The 16,015-nt window shown below is 37.8% G+C and overlaps 1 protein-coding gene across 1 annotated transcript in view; it reads right to left on the minus strand.

Moving 5' to 3' along the window:
- The window catches only part of MAST4 (microtubule associated serine/threonine kinase family member 4), a 551,423-nt gene that overhangs the window by 74,202 nt on the left and 461,206 nt on the right, over positions 1 to 16,015 (minus strand). The window contains exon 9 of the mRNA XM_074329206.1: positions 886 to 955. Within this exon, the coding sequence (XP_074185307.1) occupies positions 886 to 955 (70 nt within the window). The remainder of the gene's footprint in view (positions 1 to 885; positions 956 to 16,015) is intronic.

Consider the following 16,015-nt stretch of genomic DNA (forward strand, 5'->3'; position numbering starts at 1 on the left):
TTTGTTTTCTGCATATTTTTCCAAGGCAGAAGAGAACTGGGTATGTACTTGAGAAGGTGAAGGTCTGAATCTGACAGGGTGAAGTACACTATTTCCACATGCAGAACATAGAAGAGGCAGCTGTCTAGACTCTTTTAATTTGGCAAAATCACAGAGGAAGACGGGGAACTGAACAGGTTCAATATGAGATCATATGCCCACTCTCCTTGGTGTAACCACACTTCCTCTTGACTCAATGACTCAGATAGGAGACACGTATCTTTGATATTTGGTGCCCAATTCTAACTAAAGGAAGAGAAAACATAAAACCTCCTATCGTTCATGCATGGCTTTATCTCAGGGGATCACTAAGTCGCTGGCTTGACGTTGTCCAGTAAAGGGGTATCTTAGCGTTTGTACTTTGTGATCCCAAGAAAGGTCATTTGTATAAAAGAAAAAAAAAAGCATTTCAACAACAATAGCAACAACATATTGTACCAGGACACACAGATGAATCAAGTCCTTATATAACATAAGCTCAGATGATTCAGAAAAACCGTGAGCATCCTGCATGTACAAGGGATGTGAGAAAGATAGAAATGCTCACTTTCGGCCCTCATTAGATGGGGGTTTTGCCATCTAGTGAAGGACCAAGAGAGGCAGAGATAACTCTAACATGAGGCAGCAATTACTGAAATTGTTAAAGCAGGAGTGTTGCAAACAAGTTCTGTGGTGGCCTGATGCTATCTTTGGCCAGGGGAGCTTCAGAGAAGGCTCTAGATGATAACGAGCAGGACTCCCCCAAGGCAGAAAGCAGGGGTGCAGGAGAGAGTTGTGGGGAGTGGGGGTGGGGGGATGGGATTCTCTACGTAACACTTTATTATTCTACTCAAAAGAAGTCCTTACCTCCGTGCAAATGAAAAATGGGCTGAGGCACTGGGGGAGAAGTTTCTTGGGCTATCTTGAGGGCTATTTCCTATGGAGAGAAAGAAGGAAAATAATTTACAAAGTGATTTTATTTTTGTATCATTATCCATAGCTAGAATCTTCTTCTCTTTAGTAGTAAGTTTCTGTACACTTTGTAAAATGCCCATCTCCCCAACAATGTTTTAGTTTTACCTGGAACAAGAATTTGGGGGGAGGGGGAAATGAGTTCCAACACTGCTTTCCAAGTGTGCAAGATACACGAATAAACACATTCTCCTATATCACCAACCAGCAGTCCTCTATATATTTAATAATCTGAATATCTGTCGTATTGAATAATTAATAGACAAATGTCTTGATTTTTACACTTCCAGATGTGCTAACATTTCAAACAGCAGGATGGATGGAAAAGCATATGCTTCAATGGAGCAGCGGTGGGAGGTGGGGTGGGGGTGAGAGGGATTTTCGATTTTAGGGAAGTAGCCTTAGTATTTTTTATTTACAGTAAACTGTATGAAAGTCTGAGTTCTCGAAAATAAATCCTTATTTTCCCAAGTACATGTTTTAAAGGTAAATGGATATGTTAGAACTAGAGATAAAATACTGGGAAGAACCCAGCAGTTTGGGTTCTCAAATGACCCAGATGCATCTCAGCATGGCCCAAGTGGCCCAGTAGGATTAGCCCCTTATTACTGCTTTCTCCAACAGATCCCTCTGCTCCCAAGCGTCTGGGCTGTGACTGGCAGGGAGCCTTTGAAAGCCACAGCCACACAAAGGCTCGTGGAGGGTATTCTCCCCAAATCTTTCCAAGGCGGGTGGAGCACGATTGCTCACTGTAAGGAGGACACCTCCTCAGGGGCTTGTTAGAACACTCAGCCTGCCGCTGATCATTGAGAAAGCTTGGCAGGCAGCTGGTGTGGGGAAGTTCAGGACACTCCAGACCACCCTGCTGCACTCTGCATGTTTAATTAGATTGGCAGAATTATCTGAGGACCCGATGGGTCTGTAGCTAGTTTAAATAAGGAGGTAAAGAAAGGCTGCAAACTAATTCTGTATGTTCCTGAAACACGGAAATAATCAGGAAGCTGTTTTTAATCCTTAACAGCAAGCCAGTTGCCACATTACTGATTTTGTAATGGAAGTGACAATTCTAATTAGGTGTAAAGAATACAAGATTGCATATTAAAGTCAGTACCTAGCTGTAAAGGTAAACAATTTATTACCTGTGTGTAAAAAGAATAGACTAACACATTAAAGAGGATACGTTTCCTGTTACCTGGAGGACTTCTGGACTGGCTACACCTCTACTGAAATTTTTCAGTTATCTTAAGGTTGCAAATTTTATAGTGATGTCTTCAACAGATGCCATTAACTTTATGACAGACAGCAAAATTAAAGCCACTTAACTGGGAAGTGCTGGAAAGCCCATTTCTTGGTGGATAGAGAACCAAAAAGCATTTTCCCCCTGCTGCAATCAAATGTATCATGTCTTTGCATCTGTTGTTCTTTGGGCCCCTGGAGAAATGGGTTCTGCTTTTGCCATCCAGTAATCCAGTACTATTTTTGTCCATTTATCTACCCAGCTAAATTAAGTGCTTTCAACTTCTCTCAACAGCCTTTTTCCCCCTCGCTTGTACAATCACTCTTCATGTTCCTTAAAAGGTCTTCATAATTTCAAGAGGGCTAAAAATTTTGTTTTCTAAAGGGAAACAAATCTAATGCCAGAAATCTTTGTGTGAATTTTGTTTTTCATTTGGAAAAAAAAAAAAATGTTCACTTTGCTTACACCCCATACAGAGCAAACTAGCAATAAATTATTAGGAGAAACAAAACAATTGATTGTTTGAAGCCAAGGCATTTTGGGAAAAATCCCTGCTACTCTATTATATACCCTAAATAATAGGGCCAATGAAACTTGTCACCAAATTCTTAGCCCTGTGTTCTTTGTCAAGAAAACACTATGTATCTGGCGATGATATGAGATCACGGAGAATAACTAGAGAGCGCTTATTAGATATATTTAAGAATCTGAAAGAGGGAAAAACAGGGAATTAGCTTAAATGCCTTTTCACTTTCGGAGATTTTAATGAGTGGTCCCAGGAAGCCATGTAACATCTTATAATACATGGTGACCCATCACTTCGAGAATGGATGGACAGAGGTAGAGATACAGAGGTAGGATAATTTAACTGTTTAAAAAAGAGAGAGAGAATCAAGGATGCCAGTAACCATTTCTAGGCTTTAGGTTCTGCCTCTCTGTCTCCTGCTGCTTTCCAGGCCCATTCATTGAAAATGTTCCCCATTTTCTTCTCATGCCTCCTTCACTGCTATAAAACGTAACCTAAATTCGCACATCTTCAACTTCAAGGCTATAGAGCCATCTGTGTTGTCTTAGTAATCACAGATTTTTTTTCTTTCCATGTCAGACTGAAGAACTAAATGGAAATGCAAACACACACACACACACACCCTCACATTATCACAAAGGCTCTTACGTGTAGTGAGATATTAGAGAAAATGAGAGTGACGTGAACTGGAGTACTTGATAATTCCTTCAGGACAAGAGACTATAGCTTCATGTGAGGTCAGCTTAGCAAGCTCAAGGGAAGAAATGGAGGGACTTCAGGAAGGGGACAGAAAAACGCAAACACAGCAGGGCAATGCAGGAGAGACAGGCTCTCTGGAAGCAGGGAATGCAAACTGGTAAAGTCAGTGAGTTGCGAACTATTGCTTATTGGTACCAACTAGGGGGAGGCATTAAGAATCGTTTTCAGGCCAGAGAGAGACACTAGGAATTTTAATCTGGCCTGAGTGTGTCGGTCGGTGGGCAGGGAAATGGCTGAGGAGGAGCAGCTAGATTAGGACATGGAAAGCCAACAGAAAAATTATTTGGTGAGCAAACCAAGCGTAATTGGTGATGGATTATAAATTAGTACAAATTGGTAGTTTCAAAATAGTCATGGGGGTGGGAAATACAGTATGGGAAATACAGTCAGTAATATTATAAAAATTATGTGTAGTGTAAGATGGGTATTAGATTTATGGGGGGGGGTCGCTTAATAAATATATAAATGCCTAACCACTATGCTGTACATGTGAAACTAATATAGTATATATTGAATGTCAACTATAATTTAAAAAAATATAGTCATAGGATGTAAAGTATAGCATAGGGACTACAGTCAACGATACTGTAGTAGCTATGTACGGTGTCAGATGGGCAGTAAGCTTGTTGGGGTTATCACTGTGTGAGGGCTGTAAGTGTGCAATCACTATGTTCTGTACACCTGAAACTAAAACAAGAAATAAGCGACGAAAACGATTACATACTAAAAATGACCAATGTTTTCAATGTGGGTAGGTTGGAAGAATGGCTGCCCCACTGATAGGAAACTCTGAGAAAAGTGGGATGGGAGTGGCAGTAGCAGAACAAGATATCTGAGTACTCTGCAGATTTTTGTGCCACTTTATTATAGAAAATTCCTCAATTTTCTTTTGGGAGAAATTACAAGATTAACAGATTAGATAGGTAGAGGACAATCTTTGAAGTCTTTTTTTTATTTGAAATAAAAATTGATTTCTCTGTTACCTACTTGGTCTTTGAAGGCTTAGGGGCACCATTTAGTTGCAGTGATCAAAACAATCACTAATTTAGAGCAGATCAAATCATACAGCGTGCCTTTTATATTCTGAACTCACAGACGAGGAGCAGACTGCCGTGGCCAAGCACATCTTCCCTGAGATGAGAAAGCAAGACGGATTGAAACCAAAGTCCTATCCATGACCTTCACTCCTCTCAGCACTGCTCTCTGAATGCATCCCCCATCTGCAGAGCAATACCTGAGAGACTCTCAGATGAAAACTGGTGCCAGTTAATTCTCTGCCCATATGTGCAGCACTTGCTTATAACTCAAATCCTGCTGCTCCCAGGGATTTGCCGGCTCTTCGATGTCTGAGTGGTAGGATGCTTTATAGACTGCTGGTATTGCTGCTGATGTGTCTGACCTGGTGAAGTAAACCTTAATAGTGGTCAGACTTTAGGCAGGTAATTAACTCCATGATCCCCAGGGGGAATGATCCTGGCTAATAAATAAGCAGTATATCAAAATGCTACTTTACCTAATGGTGCTACACAGGGTGCCTCATTGTAGAGGCAGTTATTGTTAAGAAAGTGATTTCCAGATTAATTAAATTGTTTGATTGCTTTGTAATTAGGTTGGAGGAGTCCTGTGTCTTCACCACAGAGAAACAAGCTGCAAATCTTTTTAAAAGGCATATGTTATACCCACTATAGATTATTAATGCGATTTTAATAGCTGTCTGTTCACAAAATGATAGTTTCTGGTTGTCTTGATTTTTCTATCAGGACTAAGGGAATACAAGAATTAATGATAATTGCCATTGAAATTCCTGGTGGATCAAAGAGTAAGCCCCCATCTGAATCCTTGTTGTTATTACTTGATGATTCGCTCAAGTGACTTGTGAGGTTTTACACAATAACAATCAGTGTTGTGTTTCTTTTTCGCTTTGTAGGAAATTCTCGGCAATGAAATGACACTGCTTAAACACCTTAAAACTTCACAGAATCAAACCTAAGACCTGTTTATAAGACGAATGCCAGCAGATAAAGTGGGCAATGGAACAGTTAGTTATGTAGTAACCGTAGGCTGAGTGAACGATGAAAAATAATAGTTCAAAGCACCTGAGACGTTTGAGTCTTCCCTACCAAACCCAGCTGATATAAGAGAGTTAGAAATCTTCCTTTCCCTTAGACAGCTGTCTCAGAAACTGGCTCCCCTCCAGATATAATTGCAGAATATTAATTAACCTGGGCAGCTGTTTAGAATCTAAGTGGACAGAAAAACCTTGATTGGCCTTCAGTGGAATTGTCTCTGGGTAAGCTGTGAAGTAGCCAGTGTATAGATATATATGCTTGGGTTTTCAAGTAGAGAAGATTATATACAGTGAACCAAAACCTGAAATCTAGGCCCTCTGAATCTCTTTTGGCTTTCCCAGTCCCTTCAATGCTGACTGATCCTTCTATAGGCAGCACCAATTCTACACTGTCCCCTGACTGATTGATTCAACAAATAGTTATTAATCCTCCATCACACAGAGGGGAGTGGTGCGAATCTATCTACGTGTTAGAAAGATCTCTTTAGCTGTTCTGTGGCCAGGGGACTCCAAGCAGGCAGGAGTGGAAGGGGAGATCAGTTAGGAGACGACTAGCACAGCCAAGGTAAGAGACCACAGTGCCTTACACAGGGAGACTGTGGGTCTCAGGTAGGTGCTTGGCAGGAGAGCTAACAGGATTTACAGAAAAACTGGATTTAGTGAAATGACGAGGGAAAGAGAGGAAACAAGGATAACTCCTCGATTTTAGGACTAAATAAATGGGTAGATAGTGGCATTCATTGAGATGGGGAAGACAGAGGGATGACAGCGTTAGGGAGTGTGAGAAAATTAAGAGCAAAACTTGAATGCCTGGGTAGGCATTAGACTCTTACTTACGGAGGCACCACTTCAAATAATTTCAAATAAAATGTACTCATATTTCACATTGTATGCTATTATACATAACCCGGTTACATTTAGTTGCAGTTCTCATATATAACATCTATATTACTTAATTAAACATTTAAAAATTATGCTGTAGCTTTTACTGTACTTGAGAGCAAATAACATTTTTCCAACTCACATTATTTAGTACCTAACAGATTTAATAGCCCTGATCTGTTTCAGATACTCAAACCAGTCAATAGTGCTAGGGAAAGATTTGTAGAGAAGGAAAATTCTACAGGCTAAATACTGAAGTCTGGATAATGATAATTTCAATCATTCTGTCTCCTGTCACCCACTATAGGCAAACCGAATGAAATATAATGACATGTGTACTATATTCCGTTTCTTTCTTCCTCTCACTAACTTATAATTCTAAATGTTGGTGAGGGATAAATTCTGGTGATATGTGAAGATACACAAAAAGTGTATTTTGATTTTACAGTGCCTAACTTAGTCTCTGTTACACAGTAAACTGTAAACATATTGGTTTTTTTCTGATTCAATTAATTATGTATTAAGTTATTTTTATGCAGCACAGTTTTGAACTACCTGCTAGAATAGATTAAATAGGTGAACAAGACCCAAAGCGCTAAAAATCTACTAATAGAAGCAGATATGCACATCATCAAGTCCAGACTCACCTTGCAAAACCAATTCCAGATTCTTATTCACGTGAAAAAGAAATTTTCTTAAACCAAAGCCCTTAAATGTATCAAAATCACTGACTAAAAACAAACTCTCAATGACGACACCATATAGAGAATGTACTGGGTCACAACAGACTGTTAAATGTACATGTAATGCTTTCTAAGGAATGACTGATGAGGTTATAGGGTGGAAAACATGTAGGGAGCGAAAGAGAGTTCCAATAACAGGTCAATTTCTATGTCATAAGACTCATACGTGTCTATTGTCTCCATTTCATGAGCCATTCCTCTGGAATTCGTGTACCGTATTTGAAATGCTGTGGCATTGACATGAATCCCTTGGAGATGTGTTATAATGGGTTCTTGAGAATGTTTTAGCTTTTCTTTGACCCTTCCTTATTACTCTGAATTGATGTCACATCTCAAGGTGATCCCGAGTAAAGACTGGTGAATGTCAAGAGCAATGAAGAAAGCTGATTTTTAGTTGTATGTTTTCTTCCCACCTACAGTAATTCATCTTCCCGGCAATAGGGAAGAGATTACTTTCAGCCTTTGCTTAAAGTTACTGCATAGCATTTGTAAGGTCAAAGAAGGGGAGGTAAGAATAAGAACACAGCCACTGTAACAGTAGTTTCGTGCAATTTTATGAAACTTAATGCATTCTATTAGTCTTAGATGATTAATCTCTGAATCTGGATAAAAGACTGAGTTAAAGAATGTAACTTGAGGTGTGCATGTTATTCTTTTTCTAAGTTCCATGAAGGGGTTTCAATTCTTTAACATAATTAGATACAAAGAATCCCCCTTTTACCTAGAAGAGGGATAGGTGGGATCAGGAAATTGGTTGTTCTCAGATTGTTTTCTTCAATTGCTGAGTAATTTCTAGCAAAGAGGAAGTGTTTAAATGAAATGATGCACATTCATATAACCTGCAAATAATATAATCTAAATGTATTCTCTGTTATAAACCTCTGCCTTTCAGTTCCTCTTAGTTAAAAAAAATACTAAATTTAAAGTGGTCCCATTTGACAAATGCCAAAAGTCCCTTTGGCCTCTGGTACAGAGGAATTTTATCCCAAAGAAGCAAAATATGTACACATATTTTTTTCTTTTAAATCATTGTTTTTCCATTTCTAACTTCACAAATATGTTCAGACTTAAAAGAATCCAAGACACTCGATTCTACTGCTTCATAATAAAATAATAGGTAATGTGCCACGTATCTAACAAATTCAAATTTTGACTTTCAGTTTCCATAAACCATACAGATCTTGGAAATCCCCTGCTCCCAAGACTGTTTTTGCTCTAATGCTTTTCTCTAACTTTCCTCTTCCATTTCTTTAGATCGATAAACAGTTCTCAATCTGGAATACACAGGAGAAACACTTGGGAAGCTTTAAAAATGCTGATGTCCAGGCCCTACTCTACCCCTTTTAAATTAAGTGATTATAATATGCTGCCAGGGTTGAGAGCCATGGCTTTAGCATTTCCTAGTACATTGTAAATCAATTCCAAAACTTCCACTTGCCCTTTAGAGCTCTTAACTAGCAAGTGCTGGATATTTTTTTTCTACTTCCCTATTTCTTCTGAAACTCAAATTCCCTCCTTGTTGTCTCAGGTATATTAGTTCAATGTCCCTTGTATACATTCACTTCTCTTTGACTTCCAAGTATTCTCAAAACAGCACTAAGACCTGAGGGCCCTTCCCTGTCAACCCAAACAAATAGCACTCCACCGTGTGAACACTCCAGAAATCCGACCTGCCCATACGTGTCCTCTTAGGTTAATCAAATAAGTTATTACACATACCTTAGTCTGATTCGATTGCTAATCTCCTCTAAACTCAACTATTTCCACTATTTTCCCTTCCTCTACAACAGAAACACCCTGTATCTAAGCTGTGTATCATGGTCTTGGGTTAAGATTAAAAGTCTCTGTAAAAGGAAAACATAGGGAAGAAAATACCCATGAATCATAATCTTGTTTACACTTTTCCTATCAACACGCATCATATGATTGTTTAAAGTTGAAACACCAGCTTTCATTTTATTCAGTACCTAACAGTAAATGAATGAAACATTCGACTTAAAACTAAACTCCCATGTTTTCATTTTTCGCATAGTCAGAATGCCTATTCTGTGGTCCACATAATATTAGAACATTTTAAATCATTAAGACAGTTAAAATCAAGGCATGGGGTTTCAATTCAACACGTGATTATCAGAAACAAAAATAAGGTCACTTTAATTATTCAAGTCATTCCTCTTTGCAGACAGTATGATTTGCCCTCATCCATGATAGCGACATGTTCATTTAGGGCCTTAAGCTATTTATGCTCTATACATGTGCCCATGACATTTTTAGCATAGAATCCTTAGCAACTGATGGGTGGGGTAATGGGAGCTGTTGCAAACCACACACAACCCTGAAATTCTATGTGTAAATATCAACCTTTAGAGAATCACCACCTAAAGGAGCCATAGGTATTAATTACAATGTGTTGAACCCCTCAGGTATGTTGGGGTGTATTTAGGCAGGGCAGAAATGTGATTACTCTCTTAACAAGCAAGACAGGGTCTTTATGGCCCTCTGAATAAAAAATTGGGTACACAACAGGTACATATAGCTTGGCATATTAAATAAATTAACAGATACTTATCTTACTTAAATGTAAGACCCAACACTGTAAAACTACCAGAAGAAAACATAGAAAAAAAGCTCCTTGATATCAATGTTGGCAACAGTCTTTTTTGATATGATACCAAATGTGCAAGCAACAAAAGCAAAAATAAATAACTGGGGCTACATCAAATTAAAATGTGTCTACATAGTAACAGAAACAATTAACAAGATGAAAAGACAACCTAACAAATGGGAGAAAATATTTGCAAACCATGTATATGATAAAGGGTTTTTGTCCAAAATATATAAAGAACTCATATAACTCAACAGAAAAAAAAAATCCAATTAAAAAATGAGCAGAGAACTTGAATAGACATTTTTCCAAAGACATAAAAATGGCCAACAGGTACATGAAAAGATGTTTGATATCACTAATTATCAGGGAAATGCAAACCAAAACCACAATGATAGCACCTCACACTTATTAGAATAGCTATGGTCAAAAAAAAAAAAAAAAAGACCACACATGTTAGTGAAATGTGGAGAAAAGGGAACCCTTGTGTACTATTGGTGGGTATGTATAATAAATTGGAGCAGCCACTATGGAAACAGTATGGAGATTCCTCATAGAATTAAAAACAAAACTACCATATGACCCACCTATTCCACTTCTAGGTATTTACCTGAAGGAAATAAAATCATTATGTTGAAAAGATATCTGCAATCCCACTGCAGCATTATTTACAAAAGCCAAGACATGGAAACAATCTAAGTGTCCACCAATGGATGGATGGATAAAGAAAATGTGGTATATATTTATACCATGGAATATTATTCAGCCATAAAAAAGAATTTGTGACAACATAGATGGACCTCAAAGGCATTATGCTAAGTAAAATACGCCAGACAGAGAAAACTACTGTATATTCTTATATGTGGAATCTAAAAAACCTAAACTCCTAAAAATAGTAGAATGGTGGTTGCCGGGGACTAGGAGTGGGGGAAATACAGAGATGTTGGTCAAAGGGTACAGATTTCTAGCTAAAAGATGAATAAGTTCTGGGGATCTAATGTACAGCATAGTGACTATAATGAACAGTTCTGTATTATATACTTGAAAGCTGTTAAGAATAGACCTTAAATGTTATCACCACACAAAAAAAGTAATTATGTGAAGGGGGTGTTCACTAACCTTATTGTGTTAATCTTTTTGTTATATATACTCGTACTAGTACATGTATCAAATCATCACATTGCACACTTTTAAACTTATATATGTTATACAGAAACAATACGTCAATAAAACTTGCAGCAGGGAGGTAAGGGGAGTCAATGTATCTTTTAGGACCAAATAATATTCCAGTATTTCTTGTACCATAACTTACTTAGTAGTCTATTAATGGATATTTAGATTGATATCAGTGTTTTGATGATTCCCTGAATATCTTCTGAATACTTAAGTGATTATATGGAAGAGCTAAATTTCTAGAAGCAGACCTGCTAGGTTCTAGAGTGGATTCATTTTTCATTTTAGTGCATAAGGCTTAATTGCTCTCCAAAAACACTTCACTAATTTATATTCTCACTCGGGGCACCAGGGGGTGCCATCTCCCCCTCAATCTTGATAATATGGAATTTATTCAGATTTTGATTGTATCCCATTGTTTTGATATACGTTTCTTTAGATTATGAGTAAAGCTGAGCATCTTTTAATATGTTAAGTGGCCATTTGTGTTTATTTTTGTACAAACCACCTGGGTCACGCTGAATTCCTTTGAATTATGTTAATCTTTTTGTTTTTTAATTGATTTGTTTTGTTTTTGTTTTTTGCACATTGAGGCAATTCTCTCAATTCACCAAAGATGTTTCTCACATTTCTGCTTACCTTTTAATGTTGCTTAAGGTAACTGTCCTGTGAAATTTTTATTTAATCAAATTTATCAACCATTTTCCTTTATAGCTTTTAGGTTTTGGACGTTGTTTGGAAAGGCCTTCCCCACTCCCAAATTATATTCTAAATGCAACCAAATCTTTTTCTCATACTTTCGTGGTTTCTTTTTTTCTCATTATTATTATTATTATTTTTAATCTACATAGGTATTTTTTGTTCTTTTTGCTTGTTTGTTTTTTTGTTGTAAGGCGTGTAATTTACTTCTTTTCCAACTGGCTAATCAATTGATTAAAGACATTTTTTTGGCTTGAACAATCTACATGTTTTCCAATGATTTAAGCAAGACACATTTAAGGATCTCCAAGTAATTTGGTGCCATGAAGGGGAGGTTGCAGGAAATTAGGGCAGGGCAGTGAACGGTGGCGGGGAGCACAGAAGATGGATGAGGATCACACTAGAAAACTCTCGTGGCTGGTTGGAAATAACTTTTAGGGCAGTATTTCAGGCGAGTCTTCACCTGGGTGGGACCCTGGCTGGGGTCCCAACTTTTATCAAGTGCTTCACGTGATTCTCAGGCATTTACTAGTTTCAGAATCCTAGCTTTAGAACAGAGATTTTTAAACTTAGCTTCACTTTATAATATATTATTAATAATCTAGGGAACATAAAAAACCCCAAGGGTTAAGTCACACTTCAGCCCAATTAAATTAGAAAGGGGATGGGGGTGGGGGCAGGAGCAGTCATTTTTAAAGCTTCCCTGGTGATTCTCACATGCATTCAGATCTCAGAAACACTGCTTTAGATTCCGCCAAAGAAAGTGAATTTTACAGATAAAGTTGTTCTCTAACTTTACTATGTATTGAAATCCTCTGGGGAGCTTTTAAAAAGCTATCCACTGATGCCAGCCCAGACATTCGGAAGTTTCTGACTTAATTGGTGTGGGGCGTGAGTTTTTTTAAGCTTCACCGGTGATTCGGCTGTGCAGCCAGGCCTTAGAGCCTGCAGTGCAGTAATTCTTACACTGTAGAGTGCGTCAGAATCGCCAGGAGGATTTGTTAGACCACAGATTCCTGGGCACCACCACGCAGATGCTTAATTAGCAGGTCTGGGCTGGAGCCTGAGAGTTTGTATTTCTAACTAGTCTCCAGCAGCTGCTGGTCTGGGGATCATATTTTGGGAACCACTACATTCGTGTATGTCATGGCAAACCATGGAATGAGTTTCTTTAGCTAAAAGACACAGTTAATATCAATCATGTCTTTAAAAACTAGCTTCAATGTAGAAGAGAGAGTTGATAGAGGTGGCACAGGCAATGAGAGCATGCACAAAGTGGGGGGCCCAGTTCTTATTCTACTACAAAATCCCTGAACCAGTGGCTAGGGAAAGAAGTCAGGTGTAAAAACATATCAGAGGGAAAGTAAGACTTAGCAGGCAGGGTGTGTCAAAAGATGAGGCTGAGATTGCTACCCTGGTATCTTGGGTGACCAGGTAGATGATGTTGCTAATAATCGCGTTATTTTAGTCTTCTAACAGAATTAACGATGATAAACTCCGTGTTGAATAACAGGTACTGGGGGGACATATTCAGGTGGAGAAAGCTCCAAGTATCTGTGTTTCAGCAGAAATGTCCAGGCCCACCTTAAGGCTGTGGGGAAATCAGCACACGCGTGAATGAAGCAGAGTGCCCTAGTCACAAGTAACAGGATGACAAAGGATGTAACCCAAGGGATCCCAATAGTTAAAATAGAGGAGGAAACAAAAAGGAGCCAGTAAGGAGGACAGGAACACAGAAGGAAGTGTCATAGGAAGCAAGGGAGGAGAAATCTTCAGGAAATAAGAAATGGTTCCTGGTATCAAATTCTGTGGGGTGCTTAGGCTGAATACAACGAAGTCATTGGATTTGGCCACTGAGAGATCCCAGTTTTAGTGGAGCAGGCAGACAGGAGTGGCATCACGCCTGAGTACATCATCAGTGATCTTGGCCGATGTTGGACCTGATCTAGTTTCCCAAGGGCACTAACGTAGGAATTGCTGACTCTGCTTTACTGAGACATAAAATAAGGATAATGAATAACAACACCATGCACATTTGGTTATTCATTTCATCAAGTTATAATTTTAAAAGAAATTTCAAATGTTATAATAGTTAATTATTTCACAGAATGATTTAAAAACCTAGCATTAAAAATGTGTTTTCAGGTGGAAAATGGACACGATAATGCCTCAGGGAGGGCTTCGCTTTTAAATTTTATGATATGAAGCCATAACAAAACAAAACATTGATTTTCCCCCTACAAGATAGAGGATTTACAATTTTGGAATCCTAGCACAGAACGGTTTTACCTAGGATATTTAATTAACATCTCATTTTTAACTAAAAAAATTAAGGAAAATGTTCTACTACATAGTTTCCTAATGTTTTCCAACAATGAACTCAGAACAAAAAGAAAAAAAAAAAGATTTTTATTCAGCAATATACCATGTTTCCCTGAAAATAAGACCTAGCTGGACAATCAGCTCTAATGCATCTTTTGGAGCAAAAATTGATATAAGACCCAGTCTTATTTTACTATAAGACCAGGTATAATATAATATAATATAATATAATATAATATAATATAATATAATATAATACTGGGTCTTATATTAATTTTTGCTTCAAAAGATGCATTAGAGCTGATTGTCTTGCTAGGTCTTATTTTCGGGGGAACAGGGTAGTAACATTAAACTTTTGCCCATTACATTTGTTGCAGGTATTTTCTCAGTTTTTGTCAGTGTCTTAATTTTGTTAATGGCGTTTTTTAATTACAGAATTTTAAATTCTTAATATATTCATGTTATCAATTTTTTCTTAGTGATTTCTTGTACTTTTTCATGCTCAGAAACAATTTAGCCATCCTAAACATATTATTCAACTGGATACATATTATTCAATTAGATATTAATTTTCCATTTTAGGGCTTCATTTTTACAGGTAATTTAAAATCTATGTGAAAATCTTTTTAATAATACAGTATGAAGAAAGCTCACCTCACGTATTCTCTTTAGATAGCCAATTTTTCCAATACCATTTGCAGATTAAACTCTTTCTTTCTTGGTAGTGTGTGATGTTTTCCCCTCATGTCATCATTCCCTGTCAAATGCTTTTATCATGTGTTAATGGCAGTTTGCATTGTTATCACTTTATAATGTGTGATAATTTCAGGTAGTCAGGTCTAACTCACTGAATTTACTTGGCCAAACTGTATCTCCTCAGTCTTCTAAATGTACCTTAGAGTCATTACATGAAGTTACCACAGTGATAGTCTGTCATCTTTATGGTTACCCAGTATCTTCTGAGCAGCCTCTCTATATGAGAGGAATTTCCTACATTATGAGACCTGCTTCCCCCAAAGCCACCACCGACTTTTCCAGCTTTCCTTGCAACGCCAGCGTAGGCGAGACTTAGCCAATTAAGTCTAAACTCAACTTTGGCTTGAAAAAGGGCAATATGAGGAAATATGTGCCAAGAAATCAATTACCTGGGAAAAGTGGTGGTGGAGACATCCCTCTTGGGGGGTGGGGCAACAGTGTCAGAGTTTCTGGAATCCAGGGATCAGGGGCAGCAGGAGCCAGGACTGGTTCTGGCACATGCTGTGGTCTGGGTGCTTTTCCAACGATGTGGCCTGCAATGCAATGCTCACTCTGGTCCTCCTGCAAATTCTGTGAGCTACCTCACACACTTTAATAAATTACTCCTCTGTTTAAACTAGACAGAGTGAATGTGGAGCTCACAATGAAGGAAACAGAATCACACACACACACACACACACACACACACACACACACACACACACAGGGATTCTGATTGGAATTGCTTTAGAACCATAATTTAATTTAGAGAAATTATATTATTTAGCCTTTTCTCCAGTGAAGGTGACATGTCTTTCCATTGCTCAAAAATAGTTTAGCTTTCAAATAAAGTTTTTTTTGTTTCTTCAATGCAATGTTTTTCAAGTCTATTTCTGGTTACTTCGAAGGCACGGTATTTTATGCCTCATTTTTTTTGGAGGGGGGAGGCGAGGGGTTATGGGAAAAGAGAGTGAAATGCTATTATAAATTGATTTCTTTCTTTCATCATCATTTCTAACTGGTTATAATTGGTGATATACAATATTAATTTCTATATATTCATTTTATATACAATCTACTTAATGAATACTTTTACTAATTTTCATATGTATATACTTAATTCTCTTGGCTATTCTAGGTTATTTATACCATCTGAATATAACAAATTTCACCACCTTCAAGTTAGAGATTTTATTTCAAGTTTATGGTGTTGTTTGATTGCAAAGAACCTCTAGAATACAGTTAAATATTAATGAGGAGAGATTTTAATAGAATG

The sequence above is a fragment of the Rhinolophus sinicus genome, linkage group LG03 (genome assembly GCF_036562045.2).
Source record: "Rhinolophus sinicus isolate RSC01 linkage group LG03, ASM3656204v1, whole genome shotgun sequence".
NCBI lineage: Eukaryota > Metazoa > Chordata > Mammalia > Chiroptera > Rhinolophidae > Rhinolophus > Rhinolophus sinicus.